The 20,395-nt window shown below is 40.1% G+C and overlaps 1 protein-coding gene across 3 annotated transcripts in view; it reads right to left on the reverse strand.

Annotated features, from left to right (window-relative positions):
* lrrc38b (leucine rich repeat containing 38b) overlaps positions 1-20,395 on the reverse strand; it is a 67,361-nt gene that overhangs the window by 32,272 nt on the left and 14,694 nt on the right. For 2 of the 3 annotated variants that reach the window (XR_010802765.1, XR_010802766.1), the window contains exon 2: positions 716-1,098. Coding sequence is in view for 1 of the 3 variants with exons in the window: in XM_066673289.1 (XP_066529386.1) it covers positions 851-1,098 (248 nt within the window). In the remaining 2 variants the exon portion in view is untranslated. Of the gene's footprint in view, positions 1-385; positions 1,099-20,395 lie in introns of those variants that run through there. The other variant, XM_066673289.1, reaches the window with a different exon arrangement.

A 20,395-nucleotide genomic window follows, 5' to 3' on the forward strand; every position in this document is an offset into this window, starting at 1 on the left:
CTAATATTATTGATTTAACACTGGTGCATTTGTTGTGTAGGTTATGTTTTTTCTAAACCTTTTACTGTTAGACTGAATTAATTAAGTTTTAAGGCTGTTTTTTCACACTGGGTTGCCAGAAATTCACATACAAGTCAAACAATGCACAAATCCTGGGAATGCTCCTTTAGTAAAGCATGTATGTTTTCACCTTGATACCAGTCTGACAATTGAACACCGCCCCTGCGTTTTCTTTCTCATTTACAAAACAACAAAATCTTTTTTCTTTAAACATAATTTGAATTCTCCTGTTGGTCATAATACAGTGTAAATGATTTATATTAAAACAGACCAATAGAAATGTTAAAAAATTAATTAGAATTGATATTGTTTATATTAACTTGCAAGGAAAGTTAGCAAAAGAAGTTACCAGTCTAGAGATGTTGATGTCTGAGAGACATAGTTAACAATTATCTGTCAACATTCTTCAAACCAGAGAAACCATGCTGTAGATATGTGCTAATTTGGCAGAATGAAAAGAATAGAATGGCCCATTTGTGTTGTAAATTAGATATACACCACCTTCCTTATCCAGTGTAATGCTTTACCAGTGACACTCAATTGTAACATTATAACACTGACAATCTGTTTCAATGGCAGAAGCTTGGGAAAAAAACCCACCATGAAGCACACCAATCCCCAGAGGTGTAAATACTATGGCTAGTTTCCATAATACCTGTCCAATGGTGATAGCAACAATCAGCCATTGTTTGCAATCCAGTTGTGTTGCTTTTATCAGCCAAAAGATGCCCCATACAGCACCTCAGCTCTGGCTGCAGAGTTGGATCCTAGTGTCTCAGTCTGTGCCTTGTCACTCTTCACTCTCCTCGTCCTCGCCTTTGGTGCCTTTGCTCCAACGTTGGAAGCAGTGAACTGTGGAGGCCAGGAAGAAACTGGCCATGATGGCCGCCACAGACACAGAGATGCCGGAGAAGATGATGATGAGGAAGTCAGTGAGGGTCAGTGTGACCTGACACTCCCGAAAACTGTCCTGCGAGAGCTGACTGAGAGGCACACGACGACCATCCATCGGTAAAGAGCACTCCATACTCTCTATGCCTGCCAAAAAATGAACAGGGTTAGAAATGTTATTTGTTCAGCACCTGTGTGAAAAGGCTGTAGATAATACCACCCACACTTTAGTGGTCTCAAGGGAACATCTACCTTACCTTTCTCCTATTTTATTTATAAATCAAATGAGATCGGTGTGGATACATGGTGGTGGCTTTAATGTTGTGGCTGACCCGTGTATGTTATTCTTGAGTTTCATGTAATGTCAGTGAATGGCTGCCACCATTTTGAGGATTTGCTTATTACTTAAACATACAAATCTTTTATGTTAACATTGTTTCTTTCAAAACCTTTAGTTCTCATTTAGACATTAATATTAGAGGTGTGAGTGAGGAACTGTGCACCATTTATCCATTTCATGTTTGTAAACACAGCCTTGTTTCACCTGCCAGTATCAGTCAGTAGAGTCTTATTGCTATTAAATGCTGTGAGGGACTCTCCAGAGCAGGAAGAGGAGCTGTGTATAAGAAACCTCTTTACCTTTCGTGTCTGGTTTCATTAGCACTGCACTGTGGGGAAGAAAAGTAAACAAATATATAAATTTCGGGCCTCAAAATGGCAATTGCAGTTGAAAAATAAAAATAAAATCTGATAATCCCAGGACATACAGCTTCAGACTGGGAAAAAAAACCCTACTTGTTTGAATGTGCCTCTTTTTTTGTAAAATAGTCCCTGGCCAGGATAAATAGTTTTAGGAACAAGGTTAAATCCTATAACTTTGCATTTTGTACTAATACATCAGTTTTAAAGCTTTCTCCATTTTCTGGATTGTGGAAAACAAGAAAGCCTTTATATAAAATGCCCAAACATTTGACTGCTACTTGTCGAATGCTGGCACTGGAACTTAATCAGATTGGCCAGATTTTAGCAAGTTCAGACAAAGAAGGACATGCCTTTTTCCCCCATTCCCACTAATCAACAACTCAAACTAAATGGAATAAATTACAAAAAACGTCTTCATAACCTTGTCGCTGCATTTCCCTGGCTACTGTGATAATGCCGGCAGAATGCTGATTAGATTTTATCTGTCAGAAATGAAAACGCCAGCCTCATCATTTGCATTATTATAGAGGGGGAAAATGGCAGAAGACAGGAATAGCCCACTTTTTATGGCTTTGGTGGTAGGGAAAACACCTTGACTGGTCTTTGTATAGGACAGAAACAAGATAAATCTGTCAGAGGGAAGGTCCTTCAGAATGTTAATTAGCTGTTTTAAAAAAAGGTTTTGATCCTCTGTTAGAAGGGGCAGAACATAACACTTTTTTGACTGGTGTTGTATCAAGTACTTACACTATTGAGAACCTACATCATTTGAGAGCCAAATTCAGTTATAATAAAGCCTCCTCTCTTGGAAATCTGCTGATCTCAATTTAGGACTGATGTTTACCTTTTACAAAGGAGCTTTAATAAGATCTGAACTTTGTCAGAACCCACACAGTCAAAACTTTTCTAAACTTGGAATCTAACTACAGCATCTTAGCCTAAACCATTGTTTCCAAAACGTTCTGCCGGGCTCCCTTTCAACAGCCCCCCCACCCCACAATGTTGACACTTGTACTCTTACTTCCAAGCTCCACTAAAATTTATTTATACATTCATACAAAACTGCAAATTATATATATATATAATTATACCTGGTTTTAGACCACAATAATTTATTAGTATGGTGTAGGTCCTCCTTTTGCGGCCAATACAGCGTCATTTCGTCTTGGGAATGACATATACAAGTCCTGCACAGTGGTCAGAGGGATTAAGACACTCTTCTTGCAGGGTAGTGGCCAGGTCACTATGTGATGCTGGTGGAGGAAAACATTGACTCGCTCCTCCAAAACACCCCAAAGTGGCTCAATAATTTTTAGATCTTCACCTTCACGTTCATCAAATCAATCTTTCACCAGTCTTGCTGTGTGTATTGGTGCATTGTCGTCCTGATACACGGCACTGCCTTCAGGATACAATGTTTGAACCATTGGATGCACATGGTCCTCCAGAATGGTTCGGTAGTCCTTGGCAATGACGCACCCATCTAGCACAAGTATTGGGCCAAGGGAATGCCATGATATGGCAGACCAAACCATCTCTGATCCACCCCCATGCTTCACTCTAGGTGGTACGCTTCTTTGGGGCTTCTCCACACCGTAATTCTCCCAGATGTGGGGAAAACAGTAAAGGTGGACTCAGAGAACAATACATGTTTCACATTGTCCACAGCCCAAGACTTGCGCTCATTGCACCATTGAAACCGACGTTTGGCATTGGCATGAGTGACCAAATGTTTGGCTATAGCAGCCCGGCCGTGTATATTGATCCTGTGGAGCTCCCGACGGACAGTTCGGTGGAAACAGGAGAGTTGAGGTGCACGTTTAATTCTGCCGTGATTTGGGCAGCTGTGGTTGTGTGTTTTTGGATACAATCCGGGTCAGCACCCGAACATCCCTTTCAGACAGCGTCCTCTTGCGTCCACAGTTAATCCTGTTGGATGTGTTTCGTCCTTCTTGGTGGTATGCTGACATTACCCTGGATACCGTGGCTCTTGATACATCACAAAGACTTGCTGTCTTGGTCACAGATGCGCCAGCAAGACGTGTAACCCACAAATTTGTCCTCTTTTGAACTCTGGTATGTCACCCATAATGTTGTGTGCATTGCAATATTTAGAGCAAAACTGTGCTCTTACCCTCTGCTAATTAACCCTTCACACACTGCTCTTACTGGTGCAATGTGCAATTAATGAAGATTTGCCACCAGGCTGCTCCAATTTAGCCATGAAACCTCCCACACAAATATGACAGGTGTTTCAGTTTCATTGTCCAACCCCTGTATATATAAGTGATTGTGCTTAACAGCAATTGTTATACATATTTGTTTATGTTAAACATCCTAATAGCTTTCCTGAAAGAAAAAGAGCAAAACCTACACATTTACTCTGCAAAAATGACACATTTAGTCCTCATCTCTTCAGTGACTGGTACAAGTTGCTTTGAGATATGCAACGTCATCTTTTCTTGTTTTCCCATTGAAGTTGTGGCTTGCGGAAACTCATCATCTGCTACATGTTTTGCTCTCACAAACTTGTCCAATTTTGCTAGCAGTGCCCAGAAATGCATAGCTCATTTGCTTTGCCGCCTCCCCTTGTAATAGCTCCCCACTTTGGGAACCACTGGCCTAAACCAACCACATCTTGTCTGAAGCTGATCTGTCTGAAACGCGAGGTTTAGAGTGTCGAAATGGGCTGACCCAGCACAGACCCTCATCATACTGACCATACAAATATATAATAATAATAATAATAAATAATACAACATTGTTTTACTGTACATTAAGAAAAATGCCTTTTACCAACAGCTCCAGAAGTAAACTGAAGCTCACTTGTGGAAGAAATATGAATCATAATATAGAAGTATTTGAATAGCTCAGCTGCCATTTGCCCTCATAAAATGGATTAAAATTGAGATTTGGTAGGTATATAGGGTACAACTCATTAAGCATTGACCCCATCTTCAGGAGTCCAATAAATTGACCTACGGAAATTGTCACTCTACATAACTGCACCTTTAAGCTCTGTCCCAAACCCTAGTGAGCTGCCTATTTAGGCACGGACTCAATAGGCAGCATTTAACCTGACATCCGTCCTCATGAGGATGATTGAGACATTAGTGATTGCGTCACAGCTTGTTCCTGCCCACTGAACACGACTGGTGTTTACTTAGCATCACTTCAGCATGTCAGAGCAGAATCCCTCACGCTTCCATTTCAAATCACAATTTTACTTATTTTTGCTCTGAAAGAAGAGCATTATAGATGGGAGTTGTGGTTGCTGTGGCATTGTGGGATTGCCTTCGCAGCTGCCTTAAAACTCAGCCCGATTAAGGTATCTAGGTAGGCAGCATATTTAAGGTATCTAAGAAAATGGGACAGCCTGCTTGTTGGGAGCATATACATTATGATGTAAAATGCTCCCCATGTAGACAGCCAACTAGGTTTTGGGACAGATTGTTAGTGCTCTCCTCCAAGCATGAGCTGTTGCAGCGGTGGCAGTTTGCATTAAGTGGAGAAATCATGTGTTAGTCTTCTCTCTCCCAGCTTGATACTAGACCCCTCAACTACAGAAAAAAGAAAAAAAAAGTCAAATGAGCTCTCTTTCAGTCGTGTTTCTTACATATAGATGAGTTTACATTTCTATGAAGTCAGTAAGTTTGTTTTCAACCCACAGTGTCGGAGGTCCACAAATGTGGTGGTGGTGGTGGAGGCAGCAGGAAGACGTATGAAGATAGATCTGGGTTACAGATGATTTCTCAGCATAAATCATATAGCTCCCATTTTAAGCATATGCAGGAAAGCAAAATTTGCACTAGTAAAATTAGAAATAGATGGAAAATAAAATTCAATATGGTCACCAAATTCTCACATTTGGAGGTAATTAAAACTCTTAATTTTGTTTTCCCCTTTAAGCTCTCTTGCTTTCTCTTTCATTCATTCATCTTCTGTGACCACGTCATCCTAATCAAGCTCACTGTGTCTTGAGGTGGCCAAGAATCTTCAGACCTGTGGACAAATGTCTCACAGTGCCTTGTGTGTTTGAGAGCAACCAGAGAAAACCCACACAAAGACAGAACACACCAAACTCCTCCCAGACAGAGACCTAAGGCAAGAACCAAAGCTGGGACCTAAGGTCCATGTCACAGCCAGCGATGCTCCAGGCAGTGCCCGAGGCCCACCCTTCCTTTTGTTTGTAGGTTTTTTTTTTTTTCCTTTTTGGGTCCGTTTTCCTTTGAATTTTCCCCTTCAAGTGGACACAAGCATGACCTCTTATAACATACCAGTCACACCTCTACTAAAAAGTGCAACCCTGAGTGCTGTTTGCTATGTTTAAGTACAGCACGCCGCAGGAGACCCTACTTAGCCCTAATTACCTGGGAAATAGAGTTTTCTTGATCACTGACTCACATCAGCATGGGCTGCTTCCTGACAATTTGTGATAGAGAGCTAAACACCAGTATCCAACCGCAATTTTGGGTGAATGTTATTTATGCTGAGAAAGTTAACATGTTAATGCACACAGGAATTTAAAAAGATTTTTTAAGGCTGCAAATTATACTATTAAATAAATAAAATAATAATAAAAATAATAATAAATAAGTAATAATAATGTAAGTGTTCCCTATTTAAACTATTGTACTTTCACAATGGAACTCCTAGTATCTTATTTATTCATTCTATAACGCAAGACTGTGAAAAGTTCTTTACAGAAGAGATCATGAAGTGGATTTCCAGTTCCTTCATCCATCATCAAAATGGAAAATGTTTTCCCTCTCAAAGAAACAGTTCAGTATCCAAGGGCACACAGTTCAGGACTCATTCCAAAAAGCACCAAAGCCATTTCTCTCTCCACACCCACACCCCAGAGGAAAGTATTGCTCCATAGCTGTGCGTCCTTGTGTCCTGCAGTCATCTGATTCAGTACATGGGAATCTCAAGCCATCTTTCATAGTGTATGCTTATTGCAAAGTGATAGGAACCAGGGGTCGCCATGACCACAATGCATCATTTTTCTTCACCATCCATAAAACAGATGAACCTACACATGTTTATGTAATGCTTATAATAGTAAAAACAATGGAAGCCTGTAAAAACTATAACCAGGTATTGCCTATAGACTAAGAAGGCTCATGTGCAGCTGATCTAGAGCATATGTTGACTAGAGGGTATAAACACCCTAGGCTTCTCTTTTAGTGATGGAACACTAAACATCACTATTCAACATCACTGGGATGAGCTGGAGTGATTTGGGAACTGGAACTTCTCGAGTGCCATCAAATCTTTACAGCAATGTTTCACCATCTAGTGTAAAGCTGAAAAGGAGGGACACAGTGCCACCAAAATCCATATTAATACCGTTGGCTTCAGAATAAACAACAGGTGTTCACAACATTTTGGCCATGCAGTGTATGTACAGTACACACAGCTTGCAGTTTCCTCACACAGCCATTACTTTTGATGCTGCAGAAGTGTGTGTGTGTGTAAGAGAGAGGGTTGAACTGCAGCTATATACAGCTCCAGCCTGAAGTCTGTGTGGGATAGATGCTTACTAGCACAAACGAAGTGTGAATCTTCTCATATGCTTCTGTACTGCTGTGTCCTATCTACTGTCCATAAAAGTATATTACAAGATGCCGTATAACATTCCGACCTGCATAAATCAGCTGGGATATTACATGTTTAGGCATTGCTCAAACATTCACATTTGCTCTCATTGACTTCTGACCTACCATCTCTCCCAAACTCACCATGAAGATTAATGTGTCACCAGCTTTCTGCCTCAACTCCTGACCTCTAAACATGCCTCTTTGTATACGCGCCACACTGCTTCTTCACATCATATTACGCAACTACCCTTATACTGACACCTAGAGGACAAGAGGCATAAGAGAAAACTAGGTACTAACTGCATTTTAAAATATGGCCATTCCCAGTAGGGGGACTTGCTCTATGGAGCATAATTTAGTTCATTCATTGACTGATTGGTGGGGTAGGTGTTCAGTTTGTAAATTCTGTAAGATTCTGATATGCGTATTTGTTGGATAAATGTATAAATCTATAAAGGCAATGCTCCACATCACACATTATGCCTCTGTTCCCCAAGCACTCCACCCATATTCATCCTTGCCAACATAAAAGTCCTGAATGAAGCCTAAAAGCCAAAAACGCTACAACAACCGACTTACAACGAAGCGTGACAAAGCTGTAGTTCATTTTGTCAGCCTTATACCTCAAACTAGAGCACCTCCGCAAAGCTCTGGTTAACTAGTGTATACTCTGTGCCTTTAGTGTTAGAGGGAACTGCATCTCACCCTTGGGATTTTAAGGCTGCAGATGGATGCAGATTTTCTTAAAAGGAGACAAAAAAATAAAATAAGGAAAGTTCAATAAAATATCTGTTTTTCTCTTTATAAAAAAAAGGCCTGAGCACAGATTGCGCACCAGAAAGAACCTCCAGAGAGAAAGAGCACTGAGAGCAAACGCTCAAAGAGCCACTATCAAAATTACCGGCCAATCTGCTGCCAGAAATCTCAAACACCAGAACTGAACACAAGACTGTTTGTGAACTTTGCTTTTAAAGGGTAGACACAGGTGTTGCAAATTGCCTCTGATTACTGTGTGGCAGCTCTGTGTCTCCCTCTACTGGCCCGGGGCTTGTCCCTTCCAGATCTGCTGTGGTGACCCCTTGCCGGAGCAGCTGAAAATGGAACAACAACAACAACAACATCGGGGGGTGGTTGTGGTGTAAGTAGGTTATTCAGGGACAACAAAAGCAAATGTATTCTTCTACTGTGAATTCTGTTTATAGAAAACAGCATAAAAAAAAGCAAATTATTGTTTTAATAAACATTATTTGTCTTTTTTATTGTGATGTAAATGACAAACCTCTCCTTTAAATACACACAGGCCTAGATCTGAATAAACCTCCACCATGTTTAAAGCGGTGAAACTGAAAGATATTGATATTGATGTTAACTTGCAGGTTTGCCCACAGAGACCAAGCTCGGTTCAAGAGTGGGAGGGTGGGTGGACGGTTGCGGTAGCCACATATAACACAGACTAATGGAGAAAATAGTGTGTTCCAAATTCCAAAATGCACACAGATGCACTGTATGGCCAAAGGTTTATGGACATCTGCTCATCCATGTTTCTCCTGAAATTAATGTTTTAATAGTGAGATTTTAATATAGTAACAGCGGCTACTCTTCTGGCACAGCCTTATACTAGATACTGCACACTTGAGGTGACAATCTGATGGAATTGAGCCTTATAAACATAAGTCAGATACTGGTGTTGGACAAAATGGAATTTGATGGAGTTCCATTACCCCGGAGAACACTACTCCACAGAAACAATGTTGCGGAGAATTAAACCCTTCTAGATGAAGCTAGGCATTGAGCATGGTGAGCTGATCATGTGCAGCTGGTCCAGCATCCTAATACTTTTCATGCTTTTCTATGGAGATTACAAACACTGTGTGAACCTCTGGGTTACACATAAATAAATAAACATACAGGTGCCAGAGTCAAGGTTTCAAGTCAAGGTTTAACTTTGTGTGGTTGTTGTTGTTATTATTATTAATATTCATTCATTCATTATCTGTAACCTCTTATCCAATTCAGGGTCCAGAGCCTACCTGGATCACTGGATACACCCTGGAGGGGGCGCCAGTCCTTCACAGGGCAACACAGAGACACACACATTCGCTCACACCTATGGACACTTTTGAGTCGCCAATCCACCTCCCAACGTGTGTTTTTGGACTGTGGGAGGAAACCGGAGCACCCGGAGGAAAACCATGCGGACACGGGGAGAACACACTGACTCCTCACAGACAGTCACCCGGAGTGGGAATCAAACCCACAACCTCCAAGCCAATGGAGCTGTGTGACTGAGACACTACCTGCTGTGCCACCCTGCTGCCCATTATTATTATTATTAGTAGTAGTAGTAGTATTTAATATTAGTTCATGACTCCCAGTTTTAAGCTTCAAGTTTATTTTCTGCCCTTTGCTGTGAGGACTTTGCCACTAATGGGGATTTTTCACTGCATGGTGCCCACTCAACTCGACTTGGCTGTACTCACTTTTTGGGACTTGGTAGCTTTTATACTAGTACAGTTCTGTCTCATCCCCTTTCTGAAATGTAGCTAAAGACATTGCAACAGGAACCATAGGCTTTGGAAACCACAACAGTGGTGGTAATATTTAATATTTTTTTAGTTGTCACATATTTCCGTGTTGTTGTTGTTGTTCCTTTGGACGGAACATTGCTGTACTTCCCAGCCCCAGATCAATACATTTTTCATTCATTCCTTATTGCACCGTTCAACTCTTGCTGGAGTTTTTCCTCAGCCAACAATCTAAAGAGTGTTTGTATCTTTTCAAAAGACCATGGTGTAATTTTATTGTCTGCCTTTGTAAGCCAGATAAAAATAAATCTGATCTGTAGCTTGAAAAATTTAAAAATGGTTAGTTTGCGCTGGATATCTGCTTTTCATCATGAGTTTTACAAGGTTTACACACCATGTTTAGTCCCTTCTCAGCTCAGTTGAAACCCAGAGTGAGCAGGTACTATGAAATGCCCATTTCCAGGTCCGAGGAATAGAAAAAAAACAGAGTAGAGTCAAGCTGAGTCAAGTAAGGGCCATACAGTGGAAACTATCCATAAAAGCACATACCAAAACACTCTTGTCACAACACACTTTAACTTCAGAGTGTGAACAAACCCACTGTACACCTCATTAATACCCTAAGATCCAAAATAATATATTTTGGAAAAATGAGTGTCTACATTTTCCCATATATTATATGCATAAGTGCCGCGCAGAAGATGAAACAGAGTGTGCTTGTCAAATTAATGTTGACTGGGGTCTTGACCCCTAATTTTATATTCATATTCAAATGCCCAGAAATGACCCCATCATGCCTACATGAAATGGCCAAGTGCTCAGTGGCAATTACAAGCCAGTAGAAACCAGATAATCAGCAATAGCCAAAATGAGACTCATGGCCAGCATCCCATTTCTCTTCTATTTGGAAAAGATGGCTTTGCAATCACTAAGCATGGCCTTAATGATTCCCTGGCCACGTTTTTATTTATTTATTTATTTATTTAAGAGAAGGGTTAGGAAAGCAGTGCACGCGTGATAGTCTATACTTTAGTGTCATCCAAGCTCATAGAAGGCCAAAAAAATATATAAATGGTTTCTATTTATATTCACAGAGCTCTCTCACAGAGCCCAAACTCATCTTTGCTAGACTCAGGCAGTGGCCTATGGGTCCTCCTGGGGCTGTTTGCTCTGTCCAAGTGTCTCCAAACCTGTTTCTGCAGCTTGATTAATGGCACCAGTGACCTAAAGTTTGCCTGTTTAACATATGGCGAATATTTGGGTCATTAACTCCCCTCTGCTTTCAAGAAGCACCTAATGACAGGCAGTGTTCTTACAGAGCTGAAGTGCATCAATATTTCCCATCAGCAAGAATATTCTAGACCTCTAAGGATTATACGCATCTGCCTCATGATTTATTTCACACACCGTGTACTGTACTTGAAGCCCTGGTCTGGACGGCTGGAAGTGACCCGAGATATAAATGTTGCAAAATGAGTCAAGGGCTGCTTCTTGAAATTTCAATCATGCCTTCAAGAGACACAAGTCGTATATCAGTCGCCAAGGACATGTCTGGTGTTGACACTCTGGGAAAAATGTATCACGCTGGGGTAGGAATTAAGCTGATCTGGGCTCATATTAAAAAAAAAAAAGTAAAACTGAATATCACAATTGCATTTACAGTTACATACAATTATATCACAATTAAAATCTAAAAAAACTACTGAAAAGCCCATGCCAAACTCTGAGGTCACTTGCTTCATCATAACTCAGAACATAGTTACTACGCATTCACAAAAGGCCCAGTCACACTGTGTTCCTCGTGAAATAGACATGGCTAAGTTTGGGGACAAAAATTATTAGTGGAAACAGTCCTCCATTTTGGTTCAGAAGTTTCACAGAGGAACAGTGCTAGCATAGCAACAAGAGTTCTCAGAGAAGAGCTGAAGGACTATTATAAACCTGCTGACACTGCTCTGTGTTTAAGTAAATGTATTGCTCAAGTAAGTGAATTATGTTTGAGTTCGAGTAGCTTGCTAACAAACCAGCTAAGGTGCTATCACAACTACTAAATACACCTGAAGAAAAGATCATTACCATCTAATCGCACTCCTGACTGGCTGCGTACCAAACTGACTCTTGTATTTGTTGTAATTTGTAATCCACACGAAATGAGATAAAATATTTCCTGTTTTGAAACTGCAACAATTTTTGCTTCCTCCATGTTGTCTCAGACAGATATAGGTCCATAAGTCACACAGCCAGAGCAGCAGCGCTATTGGTCGGGGGACGCAAATTTGTGGGTGAAAGTTATTCACAGATGAACTCAAAGCGAAATTCACAGGCAAAATTATTCACTCCGAAGTCCCCTAAACGAAAATCACAGCGTGTCTGGTCTTTAAGGGGGCCCCATCCACTGGTGGCTCTGTTTCACTATCAAGAGTGCTCGGGCCTAAAGGTGGGAAAGTATCAGAGGGAACCTATAATCTTATGTAAGCTATTGATAATCGAGCCCTCTTGAAAAATAAAGAATTCAAGCCATGTGCAGTTTATTAAGCTCCTATTTAAAGGCTGTTTAATATAATCTAATGTGGGATGAGAGGTGTAATTGATGCTGACACATCTGTCTGTCCTTTTCCCAGAAGTAGAGCAGCTCATACTATTCCGAACATATAAAGGGAAGTGTTTAAAGTGGCAGTCTAATTGGGGGTGTATCAGTGCAGTTTGTACTGTTAGCTGAGATACTGTGATGATGGAAATAGTTCATGACATTTTTAGAGGTTTCATTTAATCCTTGTATAGAGTCATTAGTGCAGACCTGTGGAATCAGATTGCCCAGACATGGTATCATTTGGATTGGAGAATACAACACATTAAAATCTATTTCTAACACTAGAATTATTTCTACTGCCGATATTTGGTAGTAAAGGAACGCTATGTTGAGATTTTCTTTAAATTACTGCTTCAAAATCATTGTGCTCCTCCACAGACCTGTAATAAGGAGAACAGAGCCCCATGGCATTGCTACTCCAGGCTCAGCATTGCAGAAACTACACTTTTTGATGTTTGGGGGAGGGTAGGATACACTCTTGATTTCAGAACAGTGCTGTAAAAGTTAAAAATTATACTTTACAACTGTAGGGGGAGCCCATGAGCAAAAATACCAAACCTTACCAACCCCCAACCCCCAAAACCTTGTGTAATTCCATTTTACAGCACTGTACTGAAATCAATGGGGAGAAGGAGGGGGGTGTTGGTTTCCTACCCTCTTCCAAAAGTTACATAGTGCAGGTTCTCCAGTATTAAGCTATGACTAGCAATAAAAGAGGCTCTATTCTCCCTATTACTGGTCAATAAAATATCACAATTATTTTGATGCTGGAATTTTAAGCTAAAAATTTTACATTATGTTCCTTTAAAGGAATCACCCTTTAAAGGCCCTCTCTCACTCACTTAAACACAACTCTCACACACACTCTCCCTGACTCTCTCTCACAAACAAACAAATACCTCTCTCACTCAATCTCACTTTTATTCACTCACTCATCGAGTGATGTTTACAAAAGTAGTGAAGGGCTCTGGGGCTCCAGATGATTTTGAGCCGGGGGAGTGTGTGTAATCCAATAAAATAATGTTGACTAAGAACACTTATTACCAAAATCGAAGTCTAACATGAAAAAGTGAGCTAATCCGGCTAATGTTAGCAGCTGCAAACCCTGCTGTGTAAATTCAGTCCAGTATTAATTCTTGTACCGCAGCGTATTCTCTCTCTTTCTCTCTCTCTCTCTCTCTCTCTCTCTCTCTCTCTCTCTCTCTCTCTCTCTCTCTCTTTCTCCTACTTGCTCTCTCTGCCATATAATGTCAGTACCGGGAATATAGAGCTAGATTCTTCTTGTAGGTAGGCAAACATCTAGCTGTGAGCTATGTGCTGTTAAGCGTTACCCATTCCTTGCGAGAGTCCTCCACCCCATGATTCAGAAGTTGCTTAGTGCAGGAAACCAGCAGAGGACCCAGTGTAGCCAGAACAGCAGCTGTATTCTTCCTATTACTGCTCCGTGGAACATTGTAATCATTTAGAAACTGTAATTTTAAGGTAGAAATTCTACATAGCGTACCTTTAATGGGTACACCCACAAAATAGTGTTCTTTATTAAAGGCAATGGTTCTACTTGGAACTACATGTGCACTGTGAAATTGATATTTGCATTCACCCATATCATTCCAAGCAGGTTGAGCAGTGTGTATGCATATACTGAACATCTATGTCCATAATAGATGCACCAAAAATCAGCTGAATTCTATAAATCGTTGGACATAGTGCTTAAATTGTTCCCACATGCAATCGTGTAAAAGGGGCTTTGTATAGAACTTGAGGGATTAGTGTCCGTGTCCATCCTGCTGTAGATTAGTATGATTTGCAAAGGCTTAGCTGGGCCAGTTATGCAAATTATATCTATTATGTAATTTGGAAGTAAGAATTAGGCTGCGGTGTTCTTATGATCATGATTTCTCAGAGGAACGTTGCCTCAGCTGCATTTCCACCTAAGGGAGTACACAGTGGAGGGCACTTATTTTGGAGAGGGAATGGGCTTAGTGTTTCATTTACGTTTATTTGGAATGTCGGCAGATGCTTTTACAGAGATTGACTTACTTACAATCCTGTTACTATGTCAATTTTTAAATGTATAAGGTGGACCAGTGAGGTAGGAGTGTTTAACAGAGTGGACAGTGAGTGGACAGCGTGTTTAAAAAAAATTCAAACACCACTGCTGTGTCTGATCCACTCGTATCAGCACGACACACACTAACACCACCACGTCAGTGTCACTGCAGGCTGACAATGATCCATCTTCTGACCATTGGAGAACAGGGAGAAATGAGGATATGAAAATATTACAGGCTGGCAGTATGCAGGAACACATCCTGTTACTCTTGTTTAAAATAATGATTATTCTACATCTCTCCACATGATGGAAAAATTACACTCCTCACCTGAAGAACCTGTGTGTAAGGTGTAAAAAGTGATCGCTGTTAGAACAAGTGTTGGGTCTTGTGTGTCCTGCCAGGCTACAGATATCTGTTTAGCTTCCCTTAATCAAATTACAGAGTGATGCACTAGAGATCAGGGCACGCTTTCTTGTGTCTAGTTTCTTAAAGCTCCAAGGAAGCCAGATTCATGAAGATTCATCTTAGTCTGATAGACACACAGCATAAATGTGCAAAGTTTGTCCTATGAACATTTTTTTAATTTTTTATGAGCACTTTTTTTGTAGAAGGTTGAAATTAAAAATTCAAACACATTTTAATTTTATGAAAACTGCTGTGCAGTGTCAAAAATTGCAATTATCATTTTATTAAATAACAAATACCATAACATTAAGTCATTTGAAAATGGCAAGAGAGAAGAATTTATACATCACTGCATTTGTTATGAGCTCCATCAAGGAAAAAGTGCTGCAAAGGAATGTACATAGATTTGCTCTGTCCTTGGGGATAATAATGCATCCAAAAATATGTGAGGTTTGGTTTAGACATTTGGTTAATGTGGCGTGTTAATAAAGTTATTGCGATATACTGTATATATATATATATATATATATATATATATATATATATATATATATACACACACACACACACACACACAAATATGCGTTTGTGTGTTTGTGTTTGATTTGCTTGGGAAAGTATACAGAGAGGAACTGGTCACAATTAATCTAAAATGATTAGTTTTTCCACCGTAGCTCTTTTTAAAACTGCAGGTAATGAATATTTTCTTAAAAAAAAAGATTGCTGATATTGTTAAGATATTGAAGACCATTCTAACTGTTCTATCATATTGATAAATATTTTAAACATTTAAAACTGTACCAGAAATAGAAAGCTTATCAATCTGTAAATGGTGTCACTCATGTCAATGCCCCACTTCACTTACGTTGCTGTCTTTAGTCAGACAGAAAATATCAAACTCCGCTGGCTGACTAAAGCCAGGACGACACTGAGCTCTGAAACATTTTGTTTGGATGATAACACAAATGGCACGTTTGAATGGTCCACAGTGCACTACAGAGTTGTCTGCTCATGCTGCAAAAAAGTAATCAGTCCAAAAGACATGACTTTATGTGTGTGCTCACACTGTGTGAGAAACTCATCCACATTTTGGATGTTCTTGATCAATTGAGAAGCTTTCCATTCAGTGCAGTGTGGCACCCTGTGTTTCAGCAATGCTAAGAAAGTGCATAGCTTTGCTGACTTGTGCCACAGAAATCCACAGTCCCCCTGAGGGGGTGGGAATTGCCTTTCTCCCCGACTCTGATGGTTAATATAGCAGCAGTGGGCCATTAGTGCTCTCCTCCAAGTGTGTTGCACAATGTGGCAGTGTGGAAAGATGCGGTGACACACTCCCAGTTTGGTAACACTGTGTAATTGTGGAGAATTTTTTTTTTTGGTAGTTTGTTGAATTACCTGCAACAAAATAGCATAAAACAAACTTAAATATCGTTCTGTTAAAAACACCTTTTTACACTATGTTCAATACATCCATTCTGCAAAGTACACAGAATCTCTGAATGGACAGAGAGAATGTTCTAGGGCAGTAGTGACCTTTGCCCTGTGAAACTGCAAGGTATTTGGGAGTTTATGAGGCATGGTGTACGTAATGAGTCATGCAAGAAAACCAAGCAGATCATGCTGCCCTTTCACAGAACTCGCACTGAAGGACACAGCAAAAGGGCAGAGATACACTGCTCCCTTATGCAAATACATGCCACTCCCTAGATTCCTGGTTATTTTTTAATGCCTGAAATGACGTTTTAGAGTGCTGCAGCTCTTCACATTCAGCTGGGAACTCTAGAGGAGTGAAGACGAGCTCAAAAGATCTTTGATAACAATTCCATGCATCACTGTACATCCAATATAAAACAGCTGGTATTTATGGTTTAATCATATTTAGAATAAGAATTGTGTTTTTTTTATGACTGCAGTGAAACTAGCTCATGGAATATAACTCTGAACCAATAAATAAATTAAATCCCAATGGCTTAAGGCAAATAACTACTTATTTACTTTCTGTAAACAATACTGATTCAACACACAAGGAGCTACAGCAATATGATATATGATTAAATTCAATGCCCACAGCCAGGTCCCGGCTCCCATTACCAACTCCTATTACTTAAGAATTTCCAATTTGCCTTGTTTTCTATATCATTACTGAATAATTGAGGACAGAGATACACCACTGTAAAAAAAAAGTCCCCATAAGTACATATATTACAATACTGTTTTATACAGAATGTAGCCATACCATATTTTAGTAGTGGATTTTAGCAGTATTCCAGTGGCTTTGAAGTCAAGTAGCATCCATCTTTACACTTGCTCAATATTTCATGCTCGCTGTTGAACAGGCTTAAATCCAAATTAGTGTCAATAGATTTAAAAACAGAATCATGTTCATCAAAACAATATTCTGTGTTTAATTGTGATTAATCAGCTGAAGCTGATGTATGCTGTCTTGGCAGCTAAGGTGAGGGAACACAGGTGGCAGGCACATATAAGACCTGTGGAGATAGGTGTTAGGGGATTTATAGTCAAGTCTGCCACATCCCTGCTTCTGTAGTATGGCATCAGGGAATGGAAATTAAGGGCAACTGTGAAGGAGTATTCAGAAACAGCTGAAAGGTCTAGTCAGTGGTTGTGGATAAGGAGAACACATACCAGTTGGGGAAATGCACTGTAGAGATGCTGTTGTAGTGGTTGGTGATGTAGCATGTAAAGATCACATGGAACTGGTGGCACTGAGCATGCTTTAACGGTGCCAGTGGGGTTAGGTACAGCCCTAATCACCAGGGTGGCAAGTGTGGATTTTATGGTTGTTGATGCTTAAGGGTAAGATAGGACCATAAAGCTAGCTTGGAGGGGGGTGGGTCTGGGATGCCAGACTTCACTGTTGAGCCTTCTGAAGGTGTCGTAGGCTTAATTCAGCAAAACACTGATGAGGGGAGGTGACTACCTGATGACACTTGTGAAGAGCTAGTGATGCAGTGGGTGGTTTGGGTACAAGTGATGGGCTCAATGAGTAACCGTAGATGTTAAGGGTAGCTGGTTGCTGATTGGATTATAAATGGCCACAGCAACTTTATTGTTGAGGTGTAGGATTGGAACAATAGAAATTGTGTGGCTGCTGGTAGGAAGAGTGTGGGGTGAGTCCTATGTGAAGCTCTAATGGACTGGCATAGGATATTTTATATCTTATCCTGTGTATGATCATAAATAATTAATCACAAGTTGAAATTATAGTGCTTCCTTGTAGTTTTGGGAGGAAGATAAAACGGAAAAATCTCAGTAAACAGTTACAGGCAATGAATGAGTTACTGAATTTGGTGAACCACAAACATTGTATACAACAACCAGACCAAAATACAGCATAAAACTACAAAAGAAAAACAACTAACAACAGAATACGAATGCCCCTACACAATCCTTATTACATGGCTCTTTTGCATTAAATAAATGGCAGGGTTAGAATAATGTGTTTCTTTCTTTTTTGTTTCCAGAATAACAAAAAACAAAAGAAATTTCTCTGTCCGGTATGCTACATTTCTTCTCTCTGCTGAAGGCAGAACATGGCATTTTGGAGGTTTTTAAACAAGGAACAGCCCTCCAAACTTTGAAAAGCATGAACCAAGATGAGGATATAGTTCTGTTCCTACTCCATAAGTGGGTAATATTTACTTATTTTTGCTATAAATGGAACTTACTTGGATAAGTGTTAGCTGCATGAATGTAAAAACACAGACTGAAAATGGTAAATGATTTGCTTGAAAACTGATTTGAGAACCGTTGCTTGGAAATAGTTCTTGAAGAGAAATATAGGGCATATGCTTCCCAAAAAATTAAACATATAAAATACTATGCAAACGTTTTATGCACCAGAGATAGTGAGATTTAAAAAGCTATTTATCTATCTAAGCTATTTAAGTGTTAATTTGATAAAAAAAAAAAAAATCAAACAATAAATAATGGCAGGCGGCACGGTGGTGCAGCAGGTAGTGTCGCAGTCACACAGCTCCAGGGGCCTGGAGGATGTGGGTTCGATTCCCGCTCCGGGTGACTGTCTGTGAGGAGTGTGGTGTGTTCTCCCCGTGTCCATGTGGGTTTCCTCTGGGTGCTCCGGTTTCCTCCCACAGTCCAAAAAACACATGTTGGTAGGTGGATTGGCGACTCAAAAGTGTCCGTAGGTGTGAGTGTGTGTGTGTGTGTGTGTTGCCCTGTGAAGGACTGGCGCCCCCTCCAGGGTGTATTCCCGCCTTGCGCCCAATGATTCCAGGTAGGCTCTGGACCCACCCCGACCCTGAATTGGATAAGCGGTTACAGATAATGAATGAATGAATAAATAATGGCCAACATTAGAATAAAACCAAATAACCTTATTCCAGTGTGTGTGATATTCTGTGTGTGAATGTGTTGGTTTAACTTTTTCCAAATCTTTCCTCGTGGCAGTTCGTATTATTTGAGGTTATTATCCAATGCCTTGTTTTACCGGTTAATAAATAATGATTTTAAATTATGTGTGCTGTTGATTTTACAAATACATTCAATTCAGGAGAAGAATTAAATTCAAACTCACTCACACCTACTACTTTATAGAAAGGGAAAAAATGTCTTATTTGTTTTATATTATTATTTTTTGTATTTACTGTGATTATATATAACTGTATAGCACCACACTTTACTGAGAATTCATTAGTTTAAATAAATATAATTATCTCAGGTTTCTAAGACCCCTGCACAGTACTGTATATTGATTTATTAGTGAGCCTGCATTTGCATAAGTGGCTTTTATTTTAGCACTGCTAAAAACAATTATCTTTTGGCATCTTCTATGCTTCGCAGTCTGTGATCCACTTCAGTAGAAAGACTCATTATCACTTTCCTCAACTGAAGAGGAAAAGTTCTCTGTTTTATACCTGAGTGAGGCTTAGCACAGTCTGGAGTTAATGAGATGAAGAGATTGAGAGTTTTCCATGAACAGACACCCATCAGCCCCAGAGCAGTGGAACAGACGGCCAGGTTACAGCAAGCGCCACCATTTGATGGATTATAGGCAGGATTAGCAGGCAGTAAGCAGGATTGATAGCTAGCCCAGTGTAAGGTGCTCCCTCTTGCTGTGATTGATCTACCTGGTCGCCACAGCCTGATATTGGAAACCAATGTCTTCTCGCTCTCTTTTCAAAGGCCAGACAAAAGACCATTCCCCAAGAAGTCACGTGTATAATGGCATACATAGCCATAACACATGACCTTGTCTGGGTCACATGTGCCCTATGACAGGGCATTTATTCCACTCAAGGACACAGTAAAAACACGAGTAATGGTCAAATACAGTAAGATAATAGTTCCCATATGGAACTGAGAGTGTTAGGTAAACTATTGCAGCTTCAGAATGGATTTACCAAGCAATAAATCTAAAGCCTTTTCTAGTGAATTATACGAGACACACACAAATGATAGTGTGCACATATGAAGAATCTTAGGAAGCCTTGCCTTAATGCAAATAAGAGAAGAGAGACAGCTGAAGAACATGAAGACATTGAGTGATTACGCAAGCTAAGAAATGAAAGAGAGTGTAAGGCC

This window comes from Hoplias malabaricus, chromosome 5, assembly GCF_029633855.1.
Source record: "Hoplias malabaricus isolate fHopMal1 chromosome 5, fHopMal1.hap1, whole genome shotgun sequence".
Classification (NCBI taxonomy): Eukaryota; Metazoa; Chordata; class Actinopteri; order Characiformes; family Erythrinidae; genus Hoplias; species Hoplias malabaricus.